This window comes from Trichechus manatus, unplaced genomic scaffold (genome assembly GCF_000243295.1).
Source record: "Trichechus manatus latirostris isolate Lorelei unplaced genomic scaffold, TriManLat1.0 scaffold00091, whole genome shotgun sequence".
In the NCBI taxonomy this organism is placed as follows: Eukaryota; Metazoa; Chordata; class Mammalia; order Sirenia; family Trichechidae; genus Trichechus; species Trichechus manatus.
Genome location: NW_004444027.1, coordinates 3,812,460 through 3,837,800, shown reverse-complemented (window position 1 = coordinate 3,837,800; position 25,341 = coordinate 3,812,460). Strand labels below are relative to the sequence as shown.

At 43.6% G+C, this 25,341-nt stretch overlaps 1 protein-coding gene across 5 annotated transcripts in view; it reads right to left on the bottom strand.

The window, feature by feature from the left end:
- PTK2B (protein tyrosine kinase 2 beta) overlaps positions 1-25,341 on the bottom strand; it is a 171,001-nt gene that overhangs the window by 13,498 nt on the left and 132,162 nt on the right. For 4 of the 5 annotated variants that reach the window (XM_004382178.2, XM_023736721.1, XM_023736722.1 and 1 more), the window contains 13 exons: positions 24,511-24,628; positions 23,921-23,960; positions 23,497-23,543; positions 22,648-22,698; positions 21,875-21,972; positions 20,943-21,027; positions 20,600-20,700; positions 20,196-20,311; positions 17,873-17,973; positions 17,666-17,755; positions 16,120-16,324; positions 12,132-12,240; positions 11,176-11,241 (listed from right to left, as the gene is read on the bottom strand). In XM_004382178.2, coding sequence (XP_004382235.1) covers positions 11,176-11,241; positions 12,132-12,240; positions 16,120-16,324; positions 17,666-17,755; positions 17,873-17,973; positions 20,196-20,311; positions 20,600-20,700; positions 20,943-21,027; positions 21,875-21,972; positions 22,648-22,698; positions 23,497-23,543; positions 23,921-23,960; positions 24,511-24,628 — 1,227 coding nt within the window. Of the gene's footprint in view, positions 1-9,682; positions 9,809-11,175; positions 11,242-12,131; positions 12,241-16,119; positions 16,325-17,665; positions 17,756-17,872; positions 17,974-20,195; positions 20,312-20,599; positions 20,701-20,942; positions 21,028-21,874; positions 21,973-22,647; positions 22,699-23,496; positions 23,544-23,920; positions 23,961-24,510; positions 24,629-25,341 lie in introns of all 5 variants that reach the window. The other variant, XM_004382177.2, reaches the window with a different exon arrangement.

Below are 25,341 nucleotides of genomic sequence, written 5' to 3'. Positions count from 1 at the left end.
GAAAGCAGAAGGGGACAGGAAAGCTGGTGATAGGGAACCCAAGGTTGAGTAAGGACAGTGTTGACATGTAGTGGGGTTGTTAACCATTGTCATAGGGCAACATGTGTACTAACTGTTTAATGAGAAACTGTTTTGTTCTGTAAACCTTCATCTAAAGTGAGAATAGCAGCACATTTGGAAGAACGTAATTAATGTCACTGAATTGTGCATGTAGAAATTTTTGAAATGGTGTATCTTTGGCTACGTATATTTTCACAAAAAAAAAAAAGGTCGAGAAGGGAGAGAGTTGACACGTTGTCGGGTTGTTAACCAATGTCATAAAACAAGATGTGTACTGACTGTTTAATGAGAAACTATTTGTTCTGTAAACCTTCACCTAAAGTACAATAAAAAAAAAAAAAAACACACCAAATACTGGAGAAAACTGAGAAAGTTAACACCCTCAAAAATTCCAATATCCCAACAAAAAATCACAAAACACATATCAGAGAAAAACAGTGGCCCATCCAAATGAAGACGACAAATGGATTGAAAGCACATTTAGGGATGACCAAATAATGGAAAAAAATGGAAGAATATAATACAACAACATTAAAGATAATTAAAGAACCAAGGGAAAACATAGACAAAGGGCTAAAAGAAATAAAGAAAACAATGCAAGAACAAAATGAGGATCAAAAAAAGAGATATTGCAGTTGAAAGGGACAATAACTGAAATGAGAAACACAATAGAAGGACTTACCAACAGATTTAAACAGGCAGAATAAAGAATCAGCAAATTAGAGAATAAGATAGTTAAAGTTACAGATGCTGAAGAGCAACAAGAACAGAGGCTCAAGAAAGCTGAGCACAGTTTAATGGAATTATAGGACAATAAGAGACCTGATATACACATCATGGGAATGCCAGAAGGAGATGAGACAGAGAAAGGGACAAAAAGAATATTTGAAGAAATAATGACAAAAAATTTCCCCAATCTAACAAAGGATATGAATTTACAAATCAAAAAAGCTCAAAGAACACCAAGCAGGATAAACTCAAAGAGATTTACACCAAGACACATCATAGTTAGGCTCTCAAAAAATAAAGGTAAAGAGAGAATCCTGAAAGCAGTGAGAGAGAAGCAAACAATCAAATACAAAGGATCCCTAAAAAGATTAGGTGCTGATTTTTCCTCAGAAACACAGGAGGCCAGAAGGCATTGGAATGATATATTTAAAGTGCTGAAAGAAAAGAAAAAAAAAACTGTCAGCCAAGAATATTATACCTGGTAAAACCATCCTTCAGGAATGAGGGTTAAATTAAAACATTCCCAGACAAAGAGAAGCTGAGCGAGTTCATATCCACTGGACTGGCCCTACAAAAAATACTAATGGGAGTTCTGTAGATGGAAGGGTAAAGAAACTAGAAAGTAATTCAAAGCTATACATAAAAAGAAAGATCCCTAATAAAAGAAAATACATGGACAACTATAAGGGCTAGTAATAAGAAATTCATGCTTGATAATTTTGTCCTTCATGTTTTTTTAATAATAAATACATAAAAGGCGAGGATAAAATTATGTTAATAAAATATAAACACATGATTTGTGATAACAACAACAAAAGAGAGAGGAGACGAATAGTATAGATATAGAATTTCTTGTGTGTTACTGAAGTTAAGTTGGTACCAACTAATGCTAGAATGTTATAAATACAAGCTCTCTTAAAAGTCATATTCATGGGGTAACCACTAAGAAAATATGTTAAAAAATATACACAAAAGGAAAGGAGAAGGGAACCAAAAAGGCTCACTACAATAAACCAATAAAACACAAAAGCAAGCAGTACTAAAGGACAAAGACAAAGAAGGCTTAAGACACACAAAAAACAAATACCAAATGGGCAGAAGTAAGTCACTTCTTATCAGTAATTACAGTGAATGTAAATGGACTAAATGCTCCAATCAAAAGGCAGAGAGTGGTAGAATGGATAAAAAAACATGATCCAACTATATGCTGTTTAAAAGAGACACACCTTAAACCCAAGGACACAAATAGGTGGAAAATGAAAGGATGGAAAAAAAATTACATGCAAATAATATCAAAAAGAGAGCTGAAGTGGCAATCTTAATATCGGACAAAATAGACTAAGACAAAATCTGTCAGGGGAGATACAGTGGTAAAAGAGTCACTTAATCAAGAAGAGTTAAAAATCATAAATATATATGCGCCCAACATTGGGGCACCTAAATATATAAAGCAAACACTGATAGAATTAAAGGGAGAAGTAGATACTACTGCAATAATCATTGGAGACTTCAACACATCACTTTCAATATTGGACAGAGCATCTAGAAAGAAGATCAACAAGGAAACAGAGGTCCTGAATGACACTATAAACCAACTAGACTTAACAGACATATACAGAACATTCCACCCCAAAACAGCACAATATACATTCTACACATGGATCATTCTCCAGGTTAGACCACATTTTGGGTCACAAAGCAAGTCCTGATAAATTTAAAAAGATTGAAATCATACAAAGTATTTTCTCTTTCCACAACAGAGTGAAGCTAGGCATCAATAACAGGAAAAAGAAAAAAAAAAAAAACAAAACTAGAAAATACACAAACATATGGAAATTAAACAACATACTATTAAACTACCAACGGGTCAAGGAAGAAATAAAAAAAGAAATCACAAATTTCTTAAAGTGAAAACGAAAGCACAACATACCAAAACTTATGGGATTCAGCAAAGGCAGTACTCAGAGAGAAACTTATAGCAATAAATGCCTACGTAAAAAAAGAAAAAAGACCTCAAATTAACAGCCCAACTTGACAACTCCAAGAACGAGGAAGAGAAGAGCAAACTATGCCTAAATCTACCAGAAGAAAGGAAATAACAAAGATCAGAGCATAAATAAAAAATAATAATAATAATAATAATAATAGAGACAATCAATAAAACCAAAAATTGTTTCTTGGAAAAGATCAACAAAATTCACCTTTAGCCAGACTGACAAAGAAAAGAAGAGAAAAGATGCAAATAACCAAAATAAAAAATAGAAGTGACATTACAACTGACCTGGTAGAAATAAAGAGAACTGTGAGAAAATATTATGAACAACTGTATGGCAGCAAACTGGATAACCTAGATGAAATGGACAAATTCTTAGAAGCACACGACTTACCCAAATGACTCAAGAGGAAACTAAAAGTCTCAACAGACCCATAACAAGTGAAGAGATTGAATCAGTGACCAAAGAACCCCCAACAAAAAAAGTCCTGGATCAGATGGCCTCACTGGGGAGTTCTACCAAACATTTAGAGAAGAATTGACACCAATACTGTTTAAACTCTTCCAAAAGATAGCAAAGGAAGGAATACTCCCTAATTCATTCTACGAAGCAAACATAACTCTGATACCCAAACCAGACAAAGACACCAGAAAAAAGGAAAACTACAGGCCAACATCTCTTATGAATATAGATGCAAAAATCCTCAACAAAATACTAGCAAACAGAATCCAACGGCATGTTAAAAGAGTCATACACCATGACCAAGTGGGATTTATTTCAGGAATGCAGAGGTGGTTCAACATTAGAAAATCAATCAGCATAATACACTACATCAATAGAACAAAGGAAAAGAACAACATGATCATCTCCACAGATGCAGAAAAGGCATTTGATAAAATCCAACACCCTTTCTTGATGACAACCCTAAAGAAGATTGGAATCAAAGAGAAATTCCTCAATAGGATTCAGGGCATATATGAAAAGCCAACAGCCAACATTATACTTAATGGAAAAAATTGAGAGATTTCCCCTTGAAATCGGGAACAAAACAAGGGTGTCCACTCTCACCACTTCTATTCAATATTGTATTAGAAGTCCTAGCCAGAAAAATAAGATAAGAAAAAGAAATAAAAAGTATGCAGATTGGAAAAGAAGTAAAATTATCTCTGTTCATTGATGATATGATCCTATATATAGAAAATCCCAAATAGTCCACAGGAAAACTTCTAGAGCTAATAGGGGAATTTAGCAAAGTTGCAGGGTACAAAGTCAACAAACAAAAATCATTTGGGTTTCTATACATCAGCAATGAGAAATCTGAAAGGGAAATTAGGGAAACAATTCCATTTACAGTAGCATCTTAGAGAATGAAATACCTCAGAATAAATCTAACCAGGGACGTGAAGGACTTATACAATGAAAATTTTTAAACACTGCTGAAAGAGATTAAAGAAGACTTAAATAAATGGAAAGATGTTCTATGTTCATGTATTGAAAGACTTAATATTGTTAAGATGTCAATACCACCCAAAGCAATCTATAGATTCAACACAATCCTGATCAAAATTCCAACAGCCTTCTTTACAGAAATAGAAAAAACAATCCTCAACTTTATATGGAAAGGCAAGAGGCCCCAAATAGCTAAAACAACACTGAAAGAGAAGAGCAAAGTAGGAAGACTGATACTTCCTGATTTTAAAACATGCTACTATACAGCTACAGTAATCAAAACAGCCTGGTACTGGTATAACAATAGACATGGAATAGAATTGAAAGTCTAGAAATAAACCCTCACATCTATGGTCAATTGATTTTTGACAAGGGTGCTAAGCCCTTTCAATGAGAAAAGAAGAGTGTCTTCAATAAATGGTGCTGGGAAAATTGGGTTTCCACAGGTAGAAAAATGAAACAAGATCCTTGCCTCACACCATACACAAAAACAAATTCAAAATGGATTAAGGACCTAAAGGTGCAAGCTAAAACCATAAAATTCTTAGAAGAACAAGAAGGGGCAATGCTGTCAGGCCTAGCTTTCAAAAGTGGATTGACAAATATAATAACAAAAGCATAAACAGCAAAAGACAAAATAAATAAATGGGACCTCATAAAAATTAAAAACTTTTGTTCATCAGAAGACTTTACCAAAAAAGTGAAAAGACAAGCTACTGACTGGGAGAATATCTTCAGAAACCATATATCCAACAAGAATCTAATAACCAAAATATATATAAAACTTCAACAACTTAACAACAACAAAAAAAGACAACCCAATCATAAAATAGGCAAAGGACTTGAATAGACATTTCTCCAAAGAAGACATTCAAATGGCCACCAAACACTTGAAAAGATGCTCAGCATCATTAGCCATCAGAGAGATACAAATCAAAACCACAATGAGATACCATTTTATTCCCACTAGGATGGCTAACGAAAGCAAAGATGTCACTTTGAAGACTAAGGTGTGCCTGATCAAAGCCATGGTATTTTCAATCACCTCATATGCATGCAAAAGCTGGGCAATGAAGAAGGAAGATCAAAGAAGAATTGATGTCTTTGAATCATGGTTTTGTCGAAGAATATTGAATATACCATGGACTGCCAGAAGAATGAACAAGTCTGTCTTGGAAGAAGTACAGTCAGAATGCTCCCTGGAAGCGAGGATGGCAAGACTTCATCTCACATACTTTGGATATGTTATCAGGAAGGATTAGTCCCTGGAGAAGGACATCATGCTTGGTAAGGTAGAGAGTCGGCAGAAAAGAGTGGCTGCAACAATGGGCTCAAACATAGCAACGATTGTGAGGATGCTGCAGGACCAGGCAGTGTTTCATTCTGTTGTACATAGGGTTGCTATGAGTCAGAACCAACATGACGGAACCTAACAACAACAGGGATAGCTAAGAGAAAAAACAAACAAACAGAAAATAACAAATTTTGGCAAGGATGTGGAGAAACTGGAACTCTTATCCATTGCTGATAGGAATGTAAACTGGTACAGCCACTGTGGAAAAGTGTGGCGGTTTCTCAAAAAACTAAAAATACAACTACCATGTGACCCAGCAATTTCACTCCTAGGTATATACCCAAAAGACTTGAAAGTAAAGACTGAAAAAGCGACTTGTACACCAATGTTCATTGCAGCACTATTCATAATAGCCAAAACGTGGAAACAACCTAAATGCCCACTAGCAGAGGAGTGGATAAACAAAATGTGGTACGTACGTACAATGGAATACTATTCAGCCAGTAGGAGAAATGAAGTCTTGATACATGCTACAGCATGGATGGAGCTTGAAGATATTATGCTAAGCAAAATAAGCCAATCACAAAAGGACAAATATTGTATAGCCCCATACAAAAAGACAAGGAAAGGCAAATGTACAGAGACCAAAGTTTATTAGTGTTACCAGGGGCAAGAATGAGAGGGAAGAGGGGGGTTAACGGTGATGGAAAAATTGAATTCATTAAGGGTAGTGTTGTATTTGCTGTCAGTAAGTTGTACACCTGTAAAAAGCTAAATTGGCAAATGTTGTGGGATAGATATATTTACAACAATGACAAAAAAAAAGAAAAAAATTATTTCACAGAGCCCGGTGCTCCAAAATGAGGGAATTTTAAGGCTATAAATATCACCAGCTAAATGTCAAGACAGTGGTATGGCTTCTCCAGGCTATTGACAAGTAGCAACTATGTTCCAAAGTTCTGAGTATGAAATTAGGAAAATTTCAGTGTAATAAAAATGTATGGACTGAGGAAGATGAGGGTAAATACTAGAAGATGAGTTACTAGAGTCAAGAAAACACTGTGTAGTTCTGTAAGTGCTAAAAGAAGATTCTTACCACTCAAATGCCTAGTATGCCTGCTGGGTGCACAGGTGTGCTATCTCTCTCTCGTTGTCTCTCTAGCTGCTGATGAACATAAAGTACAGTATGTGCCTTACGGGGAGATGATAGCCCTCTGAAGAAACTCAGCTATCTTAGTGAGATAAAGGAGGAAAGGCTGTTCTCTGGCGCTAATAAATCTAACCCACTCTGAGCAGGGGCAATAAATGATATCCATTGCCTGCAGGGGGCCTTCCACTTTTATTAACCCCTTTTACCTTTTATGGCCCTTTTTATTACCCCTTCCCCTACCTGTTCTCTGTTCATGCTATTTGACATGTGGCTGTCTGATTAGTATTTAATCCTGGGAGAGAGGAAGTTAGGCGTTCTCCTCCCAAGATGCAAACAGGGGCATGCCTGGATGCGATCTAACATTACCCTCGGATGGGAGCCTAACTTCAGGGAACCTAGGCTGATGATGATGTATGCTTTTCTACTCATCCCTGTCCTGTTTATCGTGTGAGTAATAAACACCCACTGACCATGCCATTAGAACAATGTCTGGTCTGTGCTCTGCTCCAAGTGGTCTTCACTAAGAACTTGTGAATATAGTGACATTGCAATGTCCCCAACCTGGTCACCAACTCACAAAATGTTTTAACATGTATTGGAAGATTTGTGCCTATGTATTCCAAGTTCATAATAAAGTTCAATGAGAAAATGAGGTTTAAAAAAACTGAATCTCTTTGAGACTTACTTTGCTGAGATGTACCTTGGGTATTCTTATCAGGCAATAATACATTGCTGGCCACTCTTAAAAGCAACCAGGTACTGTGGTGTTTAAAAAGGACTCTCACAAGATGTGACACTTTCCATAGTTTGGCTACAACCCATCCTGCCAGCCTGATTTCCACCTCCACATGTACCCTTCCTTGTTCCAGCCAAACAGTGCTCACACTTGGCCTGTTTTCCCATCACTAAATCTTGGGTCATACTGATGCTTCTGCCTCTACCACCCCTGAAACCCAATTTCTTCTTGTCAAAATCTTTCCCATCCTTCAAGGCCCTGCTGAAAAATGAGTATGGAGGGAGTTGGTCTCCTCACTGAAATCTCACTGCATTTTGCTGTATCACCATGTGGCACTCACAGCTTTTGGCTTGTATTACAGGTAAATGTGCCCAGGATCTTCTCCTTCAGGCCAGCTGTAAGCAACCTGAAGCCAGAACCACCTTTGTCCTCCCTTCAGAACGTAGGATAGCACCAGTGCCTGCTGTACCATTAGCTGAACTTCATTATTATTTTTTATCTGAATCATGAGATCTTGAAGAGAGAGCCTGCTGCCCTCCTGACTCTGCATGGCATCCTACAGCCTCCCAGATGAGTCAGGCTATAAAGTCAATCAGTAGAAAAACTGTTTTTGTGGGAAAACCACCTCTGAATTTTTATGTTACATGCTTTCAAATGCTTTGCAGGGGGCCAATTATACCTTTTCAGCTTTCTACCTAGAAGAGGCTTTCTCACTGTTTCTGATAATATATTATACAAATGGAGTTTATATAAAAAAAATTTTTTTTTAATTTTTAAAGAAACACTCATTATGTTCTTTTAGGCAAACTCCCCTTATGGTAAGAACTTCTAAGCCCTTGATACAAAAGGTCTTTTTTCTTGCTGCACAGTATGTCTTTATGGGACTGAACAAAGTTCTCCTGGTGAAGTGGAGCTTAGACAAAGGCAAGGCCACCCCTCCAATGTGCAACTTTGCTTCTTTCTAAAAAACATGGTTTTAAGCAAAACTCACTAAAACTTAATTATGAATAAAGAGTCAAGGGTAGAAGGGTGGAAGAACGGAACACTGCCTAAATTATAGGGCATGCTTAAAAATGCAGTTTTATTACTGCTAAGTATATGCTAAGGTATAAATTGGTTAAACTAATGTAAAAGAGAAAAATGAGGTAAGCCAGGGAAAATTTATTTCACAATAGATCTTCATGCATAGAATTCTGTTATCTTACTTATTTAAAAATCTTACTAAATTAAGAATAATGGGGCAGAAGTATATCAATGTACTTTCCTACATTTTCCAAATCTATTATAATAAATGTGTTATTTGAAAAAAAAATTTAGGGTCTTGTTGTTAGCTGCTGTGGAGCTAACCCCCGGCTTATGGAGACCCCATGCACAATGGAACAAAATGCTGCCTGGTCCTGCCCTAAAATATCAGGCATCTGTACAGAGTTAGAGCTAAAATAATAAGGGTTTTAGTCTATTTTGTTACACATTAAGACTCAGTTTAGTAAAACACATTAAGCTGAAAGTGTTCATGGCAACTAACTACCACAAGGGGACATTTGTATTGAAGAGGAAGGTGGGTGGCAGCAAGTGGGTGTCTGGCTACAAGCAAAGGTGGTTCTTTTTACAAGACCTGACAATCACAAGCTAGTCCACCAAGCACTTAGAGACTCACTGCCAAGTGATGACAAAGAGATGACCAGGGAGGGTTCCTCTCCTCCTAGGGTGGCTTAGCTTCTGCTCTAGCCAGTTAATGAGCTCGCATTCACACTAACCCCTAAAAGCTCCTTCCCATATAGCAGCAACTTTTACAAAAGCAGCAAGACTGGTAGCCAAAAAATGCCCCTCTTCAACTAAGGAGAGGTTTAGCAACCAAAGCAATCAAGCAAAAAGAGGCAGAACAGGGCAGAGCTTCCAGGATTTTTATTCTCCAGCACCATCAGCCTTGGCTGTCCTCTGCCTGTGAGTCTCCACATTACTGTGTACTACCGACCCCCAGAGGTCAAGAGAGGGACGTATTTTACACCAGTCCCCACAGCACCAGAGTATGCACAAGACCAGGTCCAGATTCTGCTGGTGTCCTCAGAGAAGAGCCTGGCATGGCCCCAGCCTCAGAATGTTTACAAAGGAAAGGATATCTCAGAGTCCCTCTGTGGCTTGCCTGACACATGGCAGCTTGGAGGGTACCTTCTCAGCCTGAGGACAAGGGGTTCCTGGTGTCCCAGGCCACCTCCCCTACAGCAGCCTCCTCAGTGCGGGCTGGGACCCAGCATGCAGAGCCCTCTTACCCGCATGCTGTGGCGCTTGAAGACATTGTGCCGGTGGAGAGGTGGGGTGTGCAGCGAGTTTACAGGAGATGGATACTCCATAGGGCTGGTGAGCGTAGGTGAGCTGGCACACAGACCCTCAGGTACCTATTCAGGAGAAGCAGAGAAGCACAAGGCACAGGGACACCGCAAGGGGGTGGACAATTAGCTGCTACAAACACATGCACAAAAGAAATGACACACAAGCACTGTGGGGGGCACAGGGTGCCCTGGGCGAGGACTTGCTCTCCAGGAGCATGGTGTGGGTATTTCATTGGCCTTATAGGGTTGCTATGAGTCAGAATCAACTTGACAGCAACGAGTTTGGTTGTTTTGGTTTTTTATCTGAGAGACATGGTGGAGAAATGTACACAGCTCTGGGCTAGAGTCAGCTCAGACATTGTCCCCTCTCATTCATCCAACCTTTCTTCCCATGATGCTCTGCATATGCCAGGGACTCTATATGTGTTACTGATCTCCTCAGAAAATGTCTCCTTCCTCAGGACTTTTTGGAAAAGAGTCAAATTTCATAGTCATGTTACAAATTGACAGATATAATCAACTTGTATATGTGTATATACACACACACACGCTCATGTACACATATATGTAACTACATGTAACTACATATGTATGTGTGTGTGAGCATGTGTGTGTGTGTATTTTTTTTTTTAAATCACTGTTATAAATACCACAAAAGGTTATGTTTCTTTTTAAGGCCATCGCTTCTAACTTCTGAATCAAGGTTTTCTCTTTACATGAAGAAGATTTATCTTGGCTGGGCTTGTTTGGGCACTGGGGCACCTCCTTGGGGAGAAAGACATGACCATGGGGTGACAGCTTTCTGCAAGGAGCACCAAACAGTCTTTGTTTCTATTGTCTGGGATGCTCCATTTTTGAGCTGCAACTCTGAGCTGAGGAATGCAAGAGAAGGAAAGAGAGGAGGTTGGGGTCCCTATGATCTAGATGCAAGAGAGACACGGACACAGATGTTCTGTGACAGGGACATTCAGCGTTGGTATGACGGAGGTAGGAAGAAAGCTCAGATGGAACCCCTCTTTACTGGCCACCCAGATTCTGGGCCAGAGCCTCTGCATGGAACTCCAGGGAGGAACTCCATGCTCTGGGGAACATTAACTGTCCCCAAGCCCCTGGGATTCCTTCTCAGAGGGCTCTGCTCGGGGCAGGGGCCCACAGGGAGGCCTTGGACATGGAGACTTAAGCTGCAGGCAGGCACATGAAGCAGCAGACACTGTGGACATTCTCTGAGGAGCTGATGGGCTAGGCTTAAGACAAGTCTTCTTATACAAGGACAGCCTGGTAGAATTCCATTTTTACTCTTGATCTTGGGCACTTTGAGTTCAAATTCCCTAGAGGGAAATTGCTGTTCTTCAAAGGCGCAAGAATGGCATTTCAGGAATGACCTAGATGAAGAATGCACCAGAACTTTCCCATCCCTCCAGTTCTATATGTACCTGGAATTGCAGCTTGGGAGCCAGAAGGTTGGTCTGTGGAGGGGGTCTATACTTGGGCCGGCTGGGCTGTAGAGAGAAAACAGATAAGTCTGTCCTCTGTGTGATATCAGGGGACTATCACGTTGGAGATAAGTCAAGGTTGTTCAGAATGAAGATGAGATGAGAGGCAAAGTTATCATTTAAATCACTTTGCATCCACTTAGTGAGCACCAATTACATGCTGAGTAATGGGAATATACAAAAAGGCTAGCCTCGGTCTTCCTGGGGTTAAGGGCCTCTGTGTGTGTGTGTGTGTGTGTGTGTGTGTGTGTGTGTGTGTGTGTGTGTAACCTACCTATACACTGAGCACCTGCCGAATAAGCAATCAAGAGCTACAGGTATTCAGAGGTAGGAGGTCACTGAGGGCTCAGGCATTCATGGAAGCTTTAAGGAGGAGATGAAAATTGAGTTGGGCCCTGAGGGAAGGGTCAGAGCATGCTGAGCCAGGGAGACAGTGAGAAAAGGCCTTGGATCAGACTGAGCATGGCCCTCAAAACCTAACCACCTAACAGTGTTGCAGACAGGCACTGGCGCCTGAGCCCAGGGGTCCTATGGAGGGCATGAAAACAGAGAGTGGACCTAAGGGGCCCAAGGACACTCTCTGTTCACGTGTCCTCAGGGGAATATAATGTGTCCTGAAGAAAAAAACTCCATGAAGAAAAGTACTCCAGCCTCTCAAGGGAAACTTGTCCAGGATTATTCCCTGACTCAGCTTTCCTACAAGGTGTCTGCTGTCTCAGATTCCGCCCAAACTGCCACGGCAATGATGTGACCGGGCTGAGTTCAGTGCTGATGGGTAGGGAAGCATCTTGCCCATGTAATGAGAGGCAAGTTACATAATCAGGCTGGGAATGGGCCAGAGAGGGGCCCAGCTCTGCTGCGACTCACAGGAATGAGGAGGCTAGGGCTTGGCTTACCTTGGGTGGGGGCTCCTGGAAGGCTGTGGGCTCCAAGATTTTGGGGGCTCGGTAGCGAGTGTTTCTCTCTTGCTCCATAGCAATGTCCTTCTCCATCTGGTAAATGTCACTGCCAAGAAATCAAATCAGATAAGGAGAGAGAAACAAGGTCAAAGTAAGCTGTCCCTCAGGGGAACATTTCTGCACCCCAGTGAAGCCCAAAGATGCCTGGATGAGAGTTGCTGGACTCCATTTCCATCTCCTGTGCAGAGTAGTCTGGGGAGACCTCTCTGTGACAGGCTGAGATATGGGAGGATCACAGGAAGGGATCCAGGGTGGGAAAATGTTCTTGAGAGCCCGTCCCAGTCCAAAGGGGTGGGGGAAGCCTGTCTCCAGACCCACCCGCCCATGTCTCTTGCCCTCTTGTACCTGCTGTTGCCACCATTCCCCTACTAGATTTCTGATGTCCCCAGGCAACTGCATGTCCAAGGCCTATGTTCTACATCTCTTAGTTTTCATTAACTGTCATCTATATCACTACCTTAAGAGTTTAAGGTGTCTGTCATGGATTGAATTATGTCCCCCCAAAAATGTGTGTATCAATTTGGCTGGGCCATGATTCCTAGTATTGTGTGGTTGTCCTCCATTTTGTTATTGTAATTTTATGTTAAAGAGGATTAGGGTGGGATTGTAACACCCTTACTAAGGTCACATCCCTAGCCAATGTAAAGAGAGTTTCCCTGGGGTGTGGTCTGCACCACCTTTTATCTTGCAAGAGATAAAAGGAAAAGGAAGCAAGCAGAGAGTTGGGGACTTCACACCACCAAGAAAGAAGCGCCGGGAGCAGAGCACATCCTTTGGACCTGAGGTTCCTGTGCTGAGATGTTCCCAGACCAAGGGAAGACTGATGACAAGGACCTTCCTCCAGAGCCGACAGGGAGAGAAAGCCTTCCCCTGGAGCTGACACCCTGAATTTGGGCTTGTAGCCTACTGGACTGTGAGAATAAATTTCTCTTTGTTAAAGCCATCCACTTGTGGTATTTCTGTTATAGCAGCACCAGAAGACTAAGACAGTGTCCAAAGCTCTTCCCATCAACACCTCCCTGCTGTGTATTAATGGGGAAGGGCTGTGAATTTTCTCCCCTGTGCATGCTAACTGGAGACTTCTTGCCTTAATTACCCAAACCAGTGGTTCTCAACTTGGGAATCCAGACCCCAGGGATCTGGAATTACTGAGGAGGTTCATGATTGCATATGTTTATATGTGTACCAAGTATTGTGTGTAGACCAAGTATTGTGTACTACTGATATTTAACATTAGATATTGATGTTTAAAATGTATATGCCTTAAATTGTATATAATTAAAAAAAGAAAATTCACTGTAAAGTTTACTACATTTTTTCAATCCATGGGCACTAAAAGTACAATGATTGTCACATGGAGGGATTCTCAAAATTTGACATTAAAAGGGCCCTTCCTACCCTGAAAAGAGTGGGAAACACTAATCTCATCCTGTCTTAACTCTAAAGGCAGGAATGTGAGACTGTGGCATTCCACTGAGGGAGGTCCCCTGGGGTCATCTGCAGCTTTGAGCATCCTTCAGATCACACCAGAAAAGCTTCCTCCTAACTCCATCCATGGTGGAGGGGCGGCGAGGTGTCTCTGATTGGGCACACTTCACAGCCCAGAGGTGGACACCCTGTCCCCTCTCTTGGAGGTTTCCAAGGCTCCGGATGAAGTAAGACCCCCCACCCCATTAACTCTGAGATTCCACACCCTCAAATTTGACATCTTTCAGATATTCTTCTGGAACCGTTTGGGTTCTTGGATCTCCCTAATGAGGAGCAAATAAATGAGTCTAGAATTGATTGGGCATGTCAATGAAGGATAAACAGGAACAGAGAGGCTGTTTAAGCTGGAGGTTTTGCAGATTGTGTTGGAGGCCCTGACCCTCCAAACTAATATAGTGTCAAGTGTCATTTTCACTGCCCCAAGCCCAGGAACTCTCAGCACCTTCCCATTGGGTCCCTGTGCCTCCCAAAGGCATTTTCCAGGGGCCATTTTCTTGACCTCAAAAAAAAAAAGAAAGAAAGAGAAAATGTTGACTACTTTAGAAACGCTAGTGTTTAAATTTAATTACCTGCTGGATTCCCTAAAGTCAGAGTCAGCAAACAAGGCCCAGGGCCCAAATGTGGCCTCCACCTATTTTTGTATGACCTCCAAGCTAAAAATGTTTTGTTGTTTTATTTTTACAATTTTAAATGGTTTGGGGAAAAAAAAGATTTTGTGACATGTGAAAATTATATTAAATTTAAGTTTCAGTGCCCATAAATAAAAGTTTTATTGGAAGACAGCCATGCTCACTCATTTACATGTTGTCTGGCTACGTATGCTACAATGGCAGAGTTGAGTAATTGCAACAGATATCGTATGGCTTGCAAAGCCCAAAATATCTATAATTTGGTTCTTTACACGAAAATTTAGTTTTACTGAGTTTCACCCTAAGAGAAGCCAAAGGAAGACAGACCCAAGGGAGAGCTGACAGCAGGCATGCACCAAGAAAACTAGAGGACCCTGAACTCTGAAATGATCTCTGATGACACCTTCACCACTGATTTCATGGTACTCAGGGGATACTCTTGGGCACCTGAGGATGATCACACCCTCAGCTTCCACCTTCCGTTCAGAAAGGAGAGGTGACACCTGGGTCATTGTCTCGATGTCAAGCTAAAAATTGCTCTCTGGAAAGTCAGGAATAGAAGAAGGAAATGGAACATGTGGGTAACTGCCTCCACAAACAAGTGCCTCCTTTGCCATGAGACCAGAAGAACTGGATGGTGCCCAGCTGCCATTAGTGAATGTTTTGCTCAATGATTCTATAGCATAATCTTGATCAAAAGGGGGAAAATGAGGAACAGAATTTCAAATTCTCTTGGAATCCAGACTTTATGGATCCAAAGGGCTGAATAAACCCCCAAAACTACTGCCCTGAGATAATCTTTAACCCTTAAACCAAAAATATCCCCTGAAGTCTTCTTAAAACCAAACAATAGTTTAGCTTAATTAATAAAGAATATCTGTCTTGAGCATTGTGCTCTTTTAAAGAACTGTCTATATGGGATCAAACTGACAACAGCAACTCACGTTAGACAGGAAGCTTAGAGGGTAGTGATTTATGTTAATGTTGGAGGAACAATTTGGAAAAGGAGGGTGAGAATGGTTGCACAACTTGAAGAATGTAATCAGTGTCACTGAATTGTATATGTAGAAATTGTTGAATTGGTGTATGTTCTGCTGTGTATATTTTCAACAACAACATTAAAAAAAATTCCTCCTTCCACTGCTAAACGGAAGGAAAGACCAAAGGTGAGAGGAGAGGCAAGAGAGTGCTTCCGAGAAAGCAAGTTGCACGGCCCAGTGCCAGCATCTGGAAGCTGTGCTTCCAACCTCTACAAACAGCAGAGTAACTTCAATGAAAGTCTGGTTCAGTCTTTTGAGTCAAACCTAAAAAATATTTCCTGAGCACATTGTATGAACAAGGCACTGTGTTCAGCGTTGAGACATGCCGCAATGAGCAAGGCTTACCCAGCTTACCTTTTCTCTGAGTTCATATCTGACAGTAAACTTGGTTTCAACCTTTTGTTCCTGACAGCTACTGGGACCTCTGTGATATGTATCTGGCACTGTGCTTCTGTTGCAAGGTTTGGCTAATTCCATTTGGATGCAGGACTCAATGTGGTCAGAAGGAAGGCCTGAGGTCAAATTGCACTCATCCCTCCCTGCCTTGGGCAAGTCACAAACTTTCAACCTTTATTCTATCATCTGTGAGATAGGGACGACAAGAACAACGCTTGCTGGATAGAGCTGTGGTGGGCCCCTGAGCACCTCTTATTTGGGGAAGGCTTTGGTAAGCCTCTAAGAGCTGTCTGATGAGCCTTGCTCTCTGGTGGCGGAGGAGGAGTTCCCACCTCACAGGCCCTCTGCTGAAGCCCCTCCCTCCACACTCACCTGAGGCTACACACAAGCTCAGTGAAGCGGGGCCGGTCACTGGGGTCATAGTCCCAGCAGCGGGTCATGAGTGTGTAGAGGACAGGTGGGCAGAGGTCAGGTTTAGGCAACCGGTCCCCTTTCTCCAGTACCCCAATGACATCCTTGTTCTCCAGCCAGAAGAAAGGCTGCTTCCCGAAGCTCAGGATCTCCCACATGCACACAGCTGAGAGGAAGGAGGAGAGGGCTCAGGACCTGTGCTGGGGAGGACTGGCCCTGCAGAGACAAGGCCATATTCCCCAGAGTCCAGTGTGACAATCAGCACTCCATCCCTGCCAGGAGGGGCCCCCTGCTTTCTTGCCTCCCACTCTGGCACCTCTGAGGTCTTGCCCACCATATGGCCCACCTGAGGACCAACACCTACATCTATAAATGAACTAAGGCCTCCCTCTCTAGACCCCTGTTATGGATTGATTGTGTTCCCCCAAAACATGTGTTGGAATCCTAACCTCTATACTTGTGGTTGTAATCTCTTTTGGAAATAGGGTCTCTTTGTTATGTTAATAAGGCCATATCAGTGTGGGGTGTGTCCTAAACCTAATCACCCTTGAGTTATAAAAAGAGCAGATCTGACACAAAAGCACAGACATGGAGAAGGGAGGTGGGTAGTCACTACCCAACCATGAAGGCAGAGGCGGTATCTATAAGCCCAGGAACTCCAAGGATTGGTGGCTACTAGAGCCTGAAATTGACCTCCCCCTAGGGACCTCCCCCTAGAGCCACACTCTGAACTCAGACTTCTAGCCTCCAGGCTGTGAGAAAATAAACTTCTGTTCTTTCAACCCATTTGTAGTGTTTCTGTGACAGCAGCACTAGGAAACTAAGATAACCCCATATACAAGAAGCTATAAGGGTTCTGTGGGGTCTAGAAGTGGCAGTCAAAGGCACATCTTTGGGACCACTGGTGCCTTCTCTAGGACAGCTGGAGGGTAGTTAAGCCTCTATGAGAAAACCTCACTCCAATGCTTGTTGACTATATGGTCATGGGCAAGCCCCTAACACATCTGAGCCTCGGTTTCCATGACTGTAAAATAGAACTAATAATGATAATATTTTTCAGGTCTGCTTTTGGGAGGACTAAGTGTGATCATTCACATGACTACATGTTCTGTAGATGGCTGACCATGGATTACCCGTTTTATTGTCACCACTTTCTGGACCTCCTTCTCAAAGCAAACCTCAAAGTTTTGTCTTTGAGTGTCCCCTCCAGAGTGTCCCAGATTAGTCCTTGGTGCTGGCTTGTGGAGTATACACTCGTCACAAAAACCATCTCCAGGATTAACCAATGCTGCCCAAGGTCAGCCCTTAGCCCATATCACCCCCAACCCACCACTGGTCTCCCCACTTCTGGGACTTCTCAGTGGCCACAGCAAAAGAGAACTCTTGCAACCTAATGGGAGAGAGGGCATCAAATCGCTGTTGCTATACCCTGTCAGGCACCCACTTAGCCTGGCCATGTAGGTGAGAATCTGACTCCTTTTCCAGGCCCTCCAGAAACTCCACTCACCAAACATCCAGACGTCACTGGCTGTCGTGAAGCGGCGGAAGTTAATGGACTCAGGGGACATCCACTTGATGGGGAGACGAGTCACGGAGGCTTTGGGTGGCAAAGACGTTGTCAGAGATATTTAGAGATGTAAAGACCCAGAAGGTATCCAGAAATACGGTCTATTCTCTGGAGACCTTGGCTTGCCCAATCAGAGCCTCCCCTCACCTTTATAATACTCCTCATCCTCAATGTACCGGGAAAGGCCAAAGTCCCCTAGCTTTACACACTCAGGGGAGGCCACCAGGATATTTCGGACGGCGATGTCCCTGGAAGAAGGATGAGAAGACAGGGTGAGGTACACCCATGGGAGTAGGAATGCTTCACAGAGAGAGAGACAGATAGACAGATGGACAGAGAGATGAAGGAGAAGAACACTGGCCTGGGACTAGGACTTCAGAGCAGAATCGGGCAGCTTCTGTGGGTGAGCCCTTCCCTCCCCACTCCCGCCAGGACCATCTTGCTAAAGCATAGCTCAGGTCTGTCCTGTGGCTGTGGAGCTGGTCCTTCCTCCACCTCACTTTGTTCCTTGTTCCCTGAAAGGTGGTTTCTGCCCTGGGGAAGATGATGTCCTGGGGGAAGGCAGAGGTTGTGTGCTCTCAGGGCACCGGGGTAAGTGGATGGATTCCTTTCAATTCAACTACATTGAGTGTAGGCTGCCTCCTCCAGATTTCCTGACATAGCATTCCAGGCAGCTGGCCATCTCTTCCCATCTCATCATTTGAACTTTGTCTCCTGTGGTCCCTTCTCACACATCCCTGACTCAAAGCCTGTTTGCTGCTCCCAGAACATGCCCTGTACGCTCTCGTCTGTGCTGTTGCTTATATTGTTTCCTCTGCAAGGGCGCTGTCTCCCTGCTAATCTTTAAGGATGAACCTCTACAATTGCTACAACTTTCCTGGCCGTAACCATTCTCTCCCCATTCTGCCTTTCCACTGTTGTTGTTAGGTTTTTATTATTGCTATGAACAGCAGCAGCATAGCTAACCATGATTATTACAAAAACAGTTGCCTTTGAGTTGATTCTGACTCATGGTGAACCCACGTGTGATTAGGCACCACAGGAAAAAAAAAAACAACCAGTTGTTGTCAAATCAATTCTGACAGTATTTTTAATGGCTGGTTTTTCAGAAAGAGATCACCAGGTCTTTCTTCCAAGGTGCCTCTGGGTGGACTTGAACCTCTAATCTTTTGGTTAGTAGCCAAGCATATTAACTGTTGGCACCACCCAAGGACAAAATAAGCACAATAGCCAGGATCATATACATGCTTTATGTACCCCGAATCATGACATAGACCCTCAGAACCCCCTGGTACAGATAAGGAGACTAGGTCTCAGAAAGCTGAAGTAGCTTTGCCCTGCAGGTTCCTGGTGAAAAAACATTCAGCCCAGGTAGCCTGTGCTCTTAGTCCACCCAGAGGTAGCATTCACTGACATGTTTCACCTGTGCTCCTCAACCCTGTACTGGTTTGCTCACTTCTCACAGGCAGTCTCCGTTCCTTAAAATTTATTTTTATTATTGAAAAGATGACTTAGAAACATGACAACTTTAAATAAACAAGCTCAAAAAGGAAACAAATTTATTATCCCATCACCTTTACCCTGTAACTACGTTTTGCATTTTACGCTCAAACAAGAACGCAGTTCCACAAGGAAAAGGATTTTTGTTGGTTTTGATCATGACTTTATCCAGAGCCTAGAACAGTGCCTGAAACAAAGTAGAAATTCAGTAATATTTGTTGAATGAATAAATGAACTTTTATATTCTCCAACAATGCTTAGCATAGTACCACACACAAGGCCACAGAACTGATGTCAATGTTGCTGGACTGAAAGGAATCTGCCCACTCACCCCAGTGCTCTTAAAGCACCCAACCTGTCTCCAGGAGATTACCTGCCCGGGGCAAGAACCTGCTTTCAGGGAATGAGGAACAAAGCAAGGTGGAGAATGGACCAGCTACAAGCCACAAGATGAATTAGTCCAGGACACACTGGGGAATTAGGGCAGTGTTGTCTGCTCAGGCTGGGAAGCGCCTAGGCCCCAGGATCTTCCTCATGCTGCTCTAGCCCAGTCCCTTCTTCCTGGGCTGTGACTCCCAAGATGTTGCTGTGGTAACCAGTGAAATGGCTGAGCCAGGAGGGGAGCAAGCTCTGAGCCAGCTAAGAAACTAGTTTCTGGAACTCAGAAGGAAAGGGACTAGAATTTATTGAGTGTCAATCAGACATCTAGGGCTTTGGATTTACTCTCAACAACAATCCTGTGAAGTACATATTGTTATTTTAACTTCTCAGGTGAGGCAGCAGGTTCATAGTGGTTGCTCAAAGTGGCTCTAAGTTGCCAAGATAGCCAGGGTCAAAGCCAGGATTCAATGCACATCTCCATATTCAATACAGGTCTCAGTGAATCCAGATCCCTACTTCACCCCAAACTTCTTAAGGATCAGATAAAGGGGTCTGCGCTTCCCTGCTGCCTACCCTGCCCCACCCCTACCTGTGGACACAGTTGATGCTCTCCAGGTAGGCCATGGCCTTGCATATCTGCAGCGAGTACAGGACAAGGGTGAGCACCTTCAGGGAATTCTTATTTCTCTCCAGGTAGTGGCCCAGCTGTGGGAATGAGGGAGGGTTCCATCAAAACCCATGACACAGCCTCTGCATGGAGCAGAGGCCAGATCACAGGCAACTTGGCCCTTCCGGGCAGGGCCAAACCCCAAACCAGCAAGATATTCTAGTAATTTCCTCTACTAATGGTCTCTTGGTTGTTCCAACTGAACACAGAAGGCAGAAAACAAGGCATCGGGGCTCCTTGCTCTAAATGCCTCACACCTCAGAGGCCCTACTCATCTGGAGGCCCAGTTTTCACCTTAGGATTTGTCTTTTGCTCCTCTAGCTTACCTCTCCATAGGGATACAATTCCATAATTATCCATATGGGCTCCTCCTCAATGATGCCGATCAGCTTCACAATGTGCGGGTGGTCGAGATTCTTCATGATCACTGGAATAGGGGAGAAGAGAGATGGGCTGGATCCACTCAAAGGTCCAACAGGAGAAACCTTGCTTTGCTGTCCCAACCAGGAGAAGAGGGAGTAAAACTCTCCTGCTGACCTGAGGCCCAGTAGTGCTCACCCATCCCCCTCCCCTCCCCAGATTTGAGGTTGCCCTCTATCTTGGAAGTCTATGCAGGCTCTAGGGGCTTGTCCAGCTCATGGGGCTGTGTCCTTCCTTGGAAAGACCTACCTGCCTCACTCATGAACTTCTCCTTATTGTCCAGAGTGCAGTCTTTCTTGCAGGTCTTTACAGCGACATTGAGTTGCTCCCCTTTCTGCAACAAGAGTATGTTCAAGGTCTCCTGGTCCAGTTTATTGTGCAAAAAAAGTGCCACTCTCTGGTGTCACTGTGTTCTTCCCACAAGGATTCATGGCCAGCCAAGAGAAGACGGAGGTGACTTCAGGGGCCCTTTGCTTCTCTCCACAGCATAGCATGTTTTCCTTCCCTTTCTTATTTTTCTCTCTTCTTCTCCCCTTTTCATTTTCTCTTCTCTACTCCCCCGCTTTCCTTCTAAATCACATTATGTTAGAACTGGAAAGGATTTTAGAGATTAAGTAGGTCAAGCCCCTCATTGTACAGATGAGGACCCTGAGCCTCAGAGGGGTTATGTGACCTGCCCAGAGCTAGCGAGCGTGTAGAGGGGGCGTGCTCAAGTCCAGACCACCAGATGCATCGTCCAGGACTCTTTCTCTCTCTTCATTCTTGTTTCTAAAATTTTTGCTTCCCTTTTCCTTCCCCCTCAACCCCCAGGTCTGCTAGAAGTACAACTACAAAGGCAAACCTTGTGTGGCCCCATTGGTGTGCTCAACACTAACTCCTGCCTCAGATTCTTTTCTTTGGTTTCTCAAAACAGTATTTCTATTTCTCCTCCCCTTGTGTTCTTTCATAAAGACATCTTTCTCCAGGTTCTTCTCCTGTTTTGCTATTTTTCTTGGTATTGCTATCCTTCTCGGAAATTACTCTTATTTCCACCATTTCCCTGGACACTTCATGAATACTTCAAGTGCCAAGTGGACAGATTCATCCTTTCACAGCTGCTGCCTGCAACTGTTATATATTCAAGTTCCTGTCTCACCCTATACCCAAGCTGAGAAGGAGTGTCAGGGAAGAGTCAAACTCACATGGTTCTGGTAGACACCTTCGTACACCTCCCCAAAAAAGCCTTCGCCAAGAATACGACCCAGAATCACATTTTCTCGGGCAACACTATACTGTGGACCTGCACAAATGGAGAAAACAGGAAGTCCCAGAGAGCACAGAAGCCAGGTGGCATTTCTTGGGAAATCTGAGAGTTTGTAGCAGGGCTTCAAACAAGTTCATTCGGTTTGAACCCCTGCTGACAATTTACATTTCCACCCCAGATATACTGAAGAAGAATCTACATTTTAACAAGATCTCTGGGTAATTCTTATGTATAACTTCCTAGGAACTTGTTAGAAATGCAAATTCTCAGCAGGAGGTTGACCCAAAGGAACCAGTTCAAAGCCCAGGTTTGCAGGCCCTAATACCAAGTTATGCTCCCCCTCCTGCTTAGGCTTTACCAGATCTCCACCACAGCACCTCCAACAGGATCCAGGGGCAGGGCTGAGAAAGGAGATCTAGAATGTTTTATTTCTTCACACCCAGAGAAGAGCCATCACCTCCCCTCAGAAAGTTGGGCCACATGTCCATGCTTTTAGAATTCCCAGCACCACAGGCACGCAAAAGGTCAATCAATATAGACAAAAGATAATTATCACATCTTTCCAATAAAAGTACCTCAGATTTGCCCCTTTCCGAGCCACATGTAGGAAAAGACAAAGGAAAGGACGAAAGTTCCCTCTGTGGTGTCACTTGCATCACTGTAATGTCACTTCATAGGACTGGGGTCTACATGGTGGGGTCAAGGACCTACCTCCAGGCCTTCTCAGGGTCTCATCGGGGATCTCGACATAGATGTCTGACTCTGGAATGACAGGAAGAGGCCCCACTCCATGAAAAAGAGGCCCTCAGCAGGCTCTGCCCAGGACTCAAGTGTGTGGGCCCCACCTTAAAGCAGTGGAGCCAAGGCTGACACCACTAGAAAGGGAGAGATGCCAGGCTCATCCCATTGTTTCCATCCCAGGTTTAAAAGTGTAACATGGTCTAGAGGTTAAGTACAGAATCTGCAGCCAGGATACCTAGGTTTGAGTCCCTGCTCTGCGACTTTCCATTTGTGTTATTTAGGGCAAGTTAATTAACCTCTCTTAACCCTAGTTTCCCTTTCTGTGAAATGAAAGTTTCTGGAGGATGTTGTAAAGACTGAATAAAATACCTATAAAGTGTTTAGCACAGCATTTGCCACAGAACTACTGCTCAGTAAGAAACAAAAACAAACCCGTTGCCATTGAGTTGATTCCGACTCACGGTGACCCCGTGTGGTACAGAGTAGAACTGCTCAATAGGGTTTTCTTGGTTTTAATCTATATGGAAGCAGACTGCCAGGTCTTTCTTCCACAGCACCTTTGGGTGGATTTAAACCATCAACCTTTAGGTTAGTAGTCAAGTGGAAACTGTTTGTGCCACCCAGGAACCTTAACTGCTTAGTACTCATTAGCTATTATTTGAATGGCATTTTAAAGATCTCATCAAGAAGTTATGGGAGAAGGTTGTCTTTCTGCAACTTTGAGAGAATCCTTGGAGATGTCATGAGAGCAGGCAGAAGCAAGCAGAGCAGAAGAGAGGCTCTAGGCACCGGCCAAGGACGGCAAATGGTTCGGCTTACCTATGCTGCAGCTTTCTGAGAACTGGGATCGTCGATCCTCCAGGTTTCTGTAGGATGAGATCAGAGGACAGAAGCCAAGTGGGCTCAGAGCCTGGCAACTGCTCCCTCCACTCTTCCTGCCTGCAGGTCTGGCATGGTAACCACCCTGGTAGCATGGCTCCAGGCTGTTAGGAGGCAGGGAACAGTAGACAAGCAATCCCCTGCTAAGATGACACCAGGTGGCATTAGGACATAGGAATATCCCTGCAAGTATTTACTAGAAGGGAAAAATTGCCACTTGTGAAAATGCTGGGATTCCAGTGGTCTCCCTTGAGGCCCGGAAGCCAGAAACTATGGAGGTGGAGGCTCCCTGTTTCTACTTCCTCGTCCCGGGCAGACACAGGCTGAGCCCAGGGCTCTGTTCCTGTCTTTCCATTCTACTCACAGCAGGGGGATCTGGGGTAGGCTGTTCCGCTTCTCACCATCTAGGGAGAGAGGAAAAGAAGGGAAAAGTTGGAGCCAGCGGACACATGATCCTGGATGGACATCTGACTTCTTCTCTGCTCCTAGGACCCAACTCAAGGGAATCCTCCCTCCCAATTGTTCTTAGAGTCAGAGTGCAAATATTTGGATTCTCCTTGTAGAAAAGCTTCTCAAGTTTCCTTCTGCCACCTTCCACATGCTCCAGTCCAGACCCCTGCTTTCTGATTCCAATCCTAAAACAGAGACACACACAGGAGGAACCAGCGTGTTCTAGCAATAGCTTTGATCTTCCTGGGGCTACAAACACTTCTCCTCCAGACGCCAGCACCCGTGCTGCCTTTGACCAGCAAGGCCAGGGGAAGACAGATGTGCCAAGGGCCTGTGACTGAGGACGTCCAGGCAGGGCTATGTGAGAACATCCCCATGCTTCTAAAGCCTTTTCTCTCACACTTCAGTCAATGGCTTAGCCTCTCCTGCTCTGCTACTGGAGGCTTTGGCTCAGCTGTGCTGCCACCCACTTTCAGTCCAATTTTCCTTAGAGAGGAAACCCACCTTTCTTGGGGTGAATGATGAGAGAGCCTTTGTGCTCCCCCTGCAACCGGCAGTAACCATCGACAAGGTCAGCCATATTCTCAGCTTCTGCCAGAGAGGAGGTTTTGATGGACAAGGACTGCAGAGAAGAGACCAGCCAAGGATGAGATCCCATAGCCTTGGCAAGAGTCTACCCACAAGGCTAGAGAAGAGACTACACATACAGAAGGAGCAGGACCCCTGCCGCCCACGCCCCTGCCCCACTCCATCGCACCTCTCCTGGGGCTCTGCTTGCATTCCCTATGGCCACCAGGGGGCAGCTCTTGTCACCCCTACTGAATGCCCTAAGCTCCATTAAGGCCTACTTCAAGATTGAATTATTTTGTCTCCTACAGTGTTTAACACAATGCCTTGTACTAGTAGGGGCTTAATGCGTAAAAGCAGAAACTGAGGACAGAGAAGAAGGAGGGCATGGGGAAGTGGACAGATGGATGAAAGATAGACAGTCTGTTTGCAGTCTGAGGTCCCTCTGATTCTTCTACCACAAAAAGCCCTGGTTCCCTGAGATCTTGATTCTTAAGATGTTACTTGGTTACCTTCACCTACCCTAAACACTGCCCCAACTTCCTTCCTGACATTTTTAAAATATATATATCATTGCTTCCTGACATATTTTCCTCATAATTTATCATCAATCTGGCACCTTGTCTAAGAACTGGGTTTCGTTTTCTTAACAAGAACCCAGAAGCTGGGGAACTTCTGGCTCCTGCCCACCCTGGCCAAGATGACCTGAGCAAGAACTCCCAACGTGCATTTACACACACCTGTTTCCAGATGCCCAGAGATGCTCAC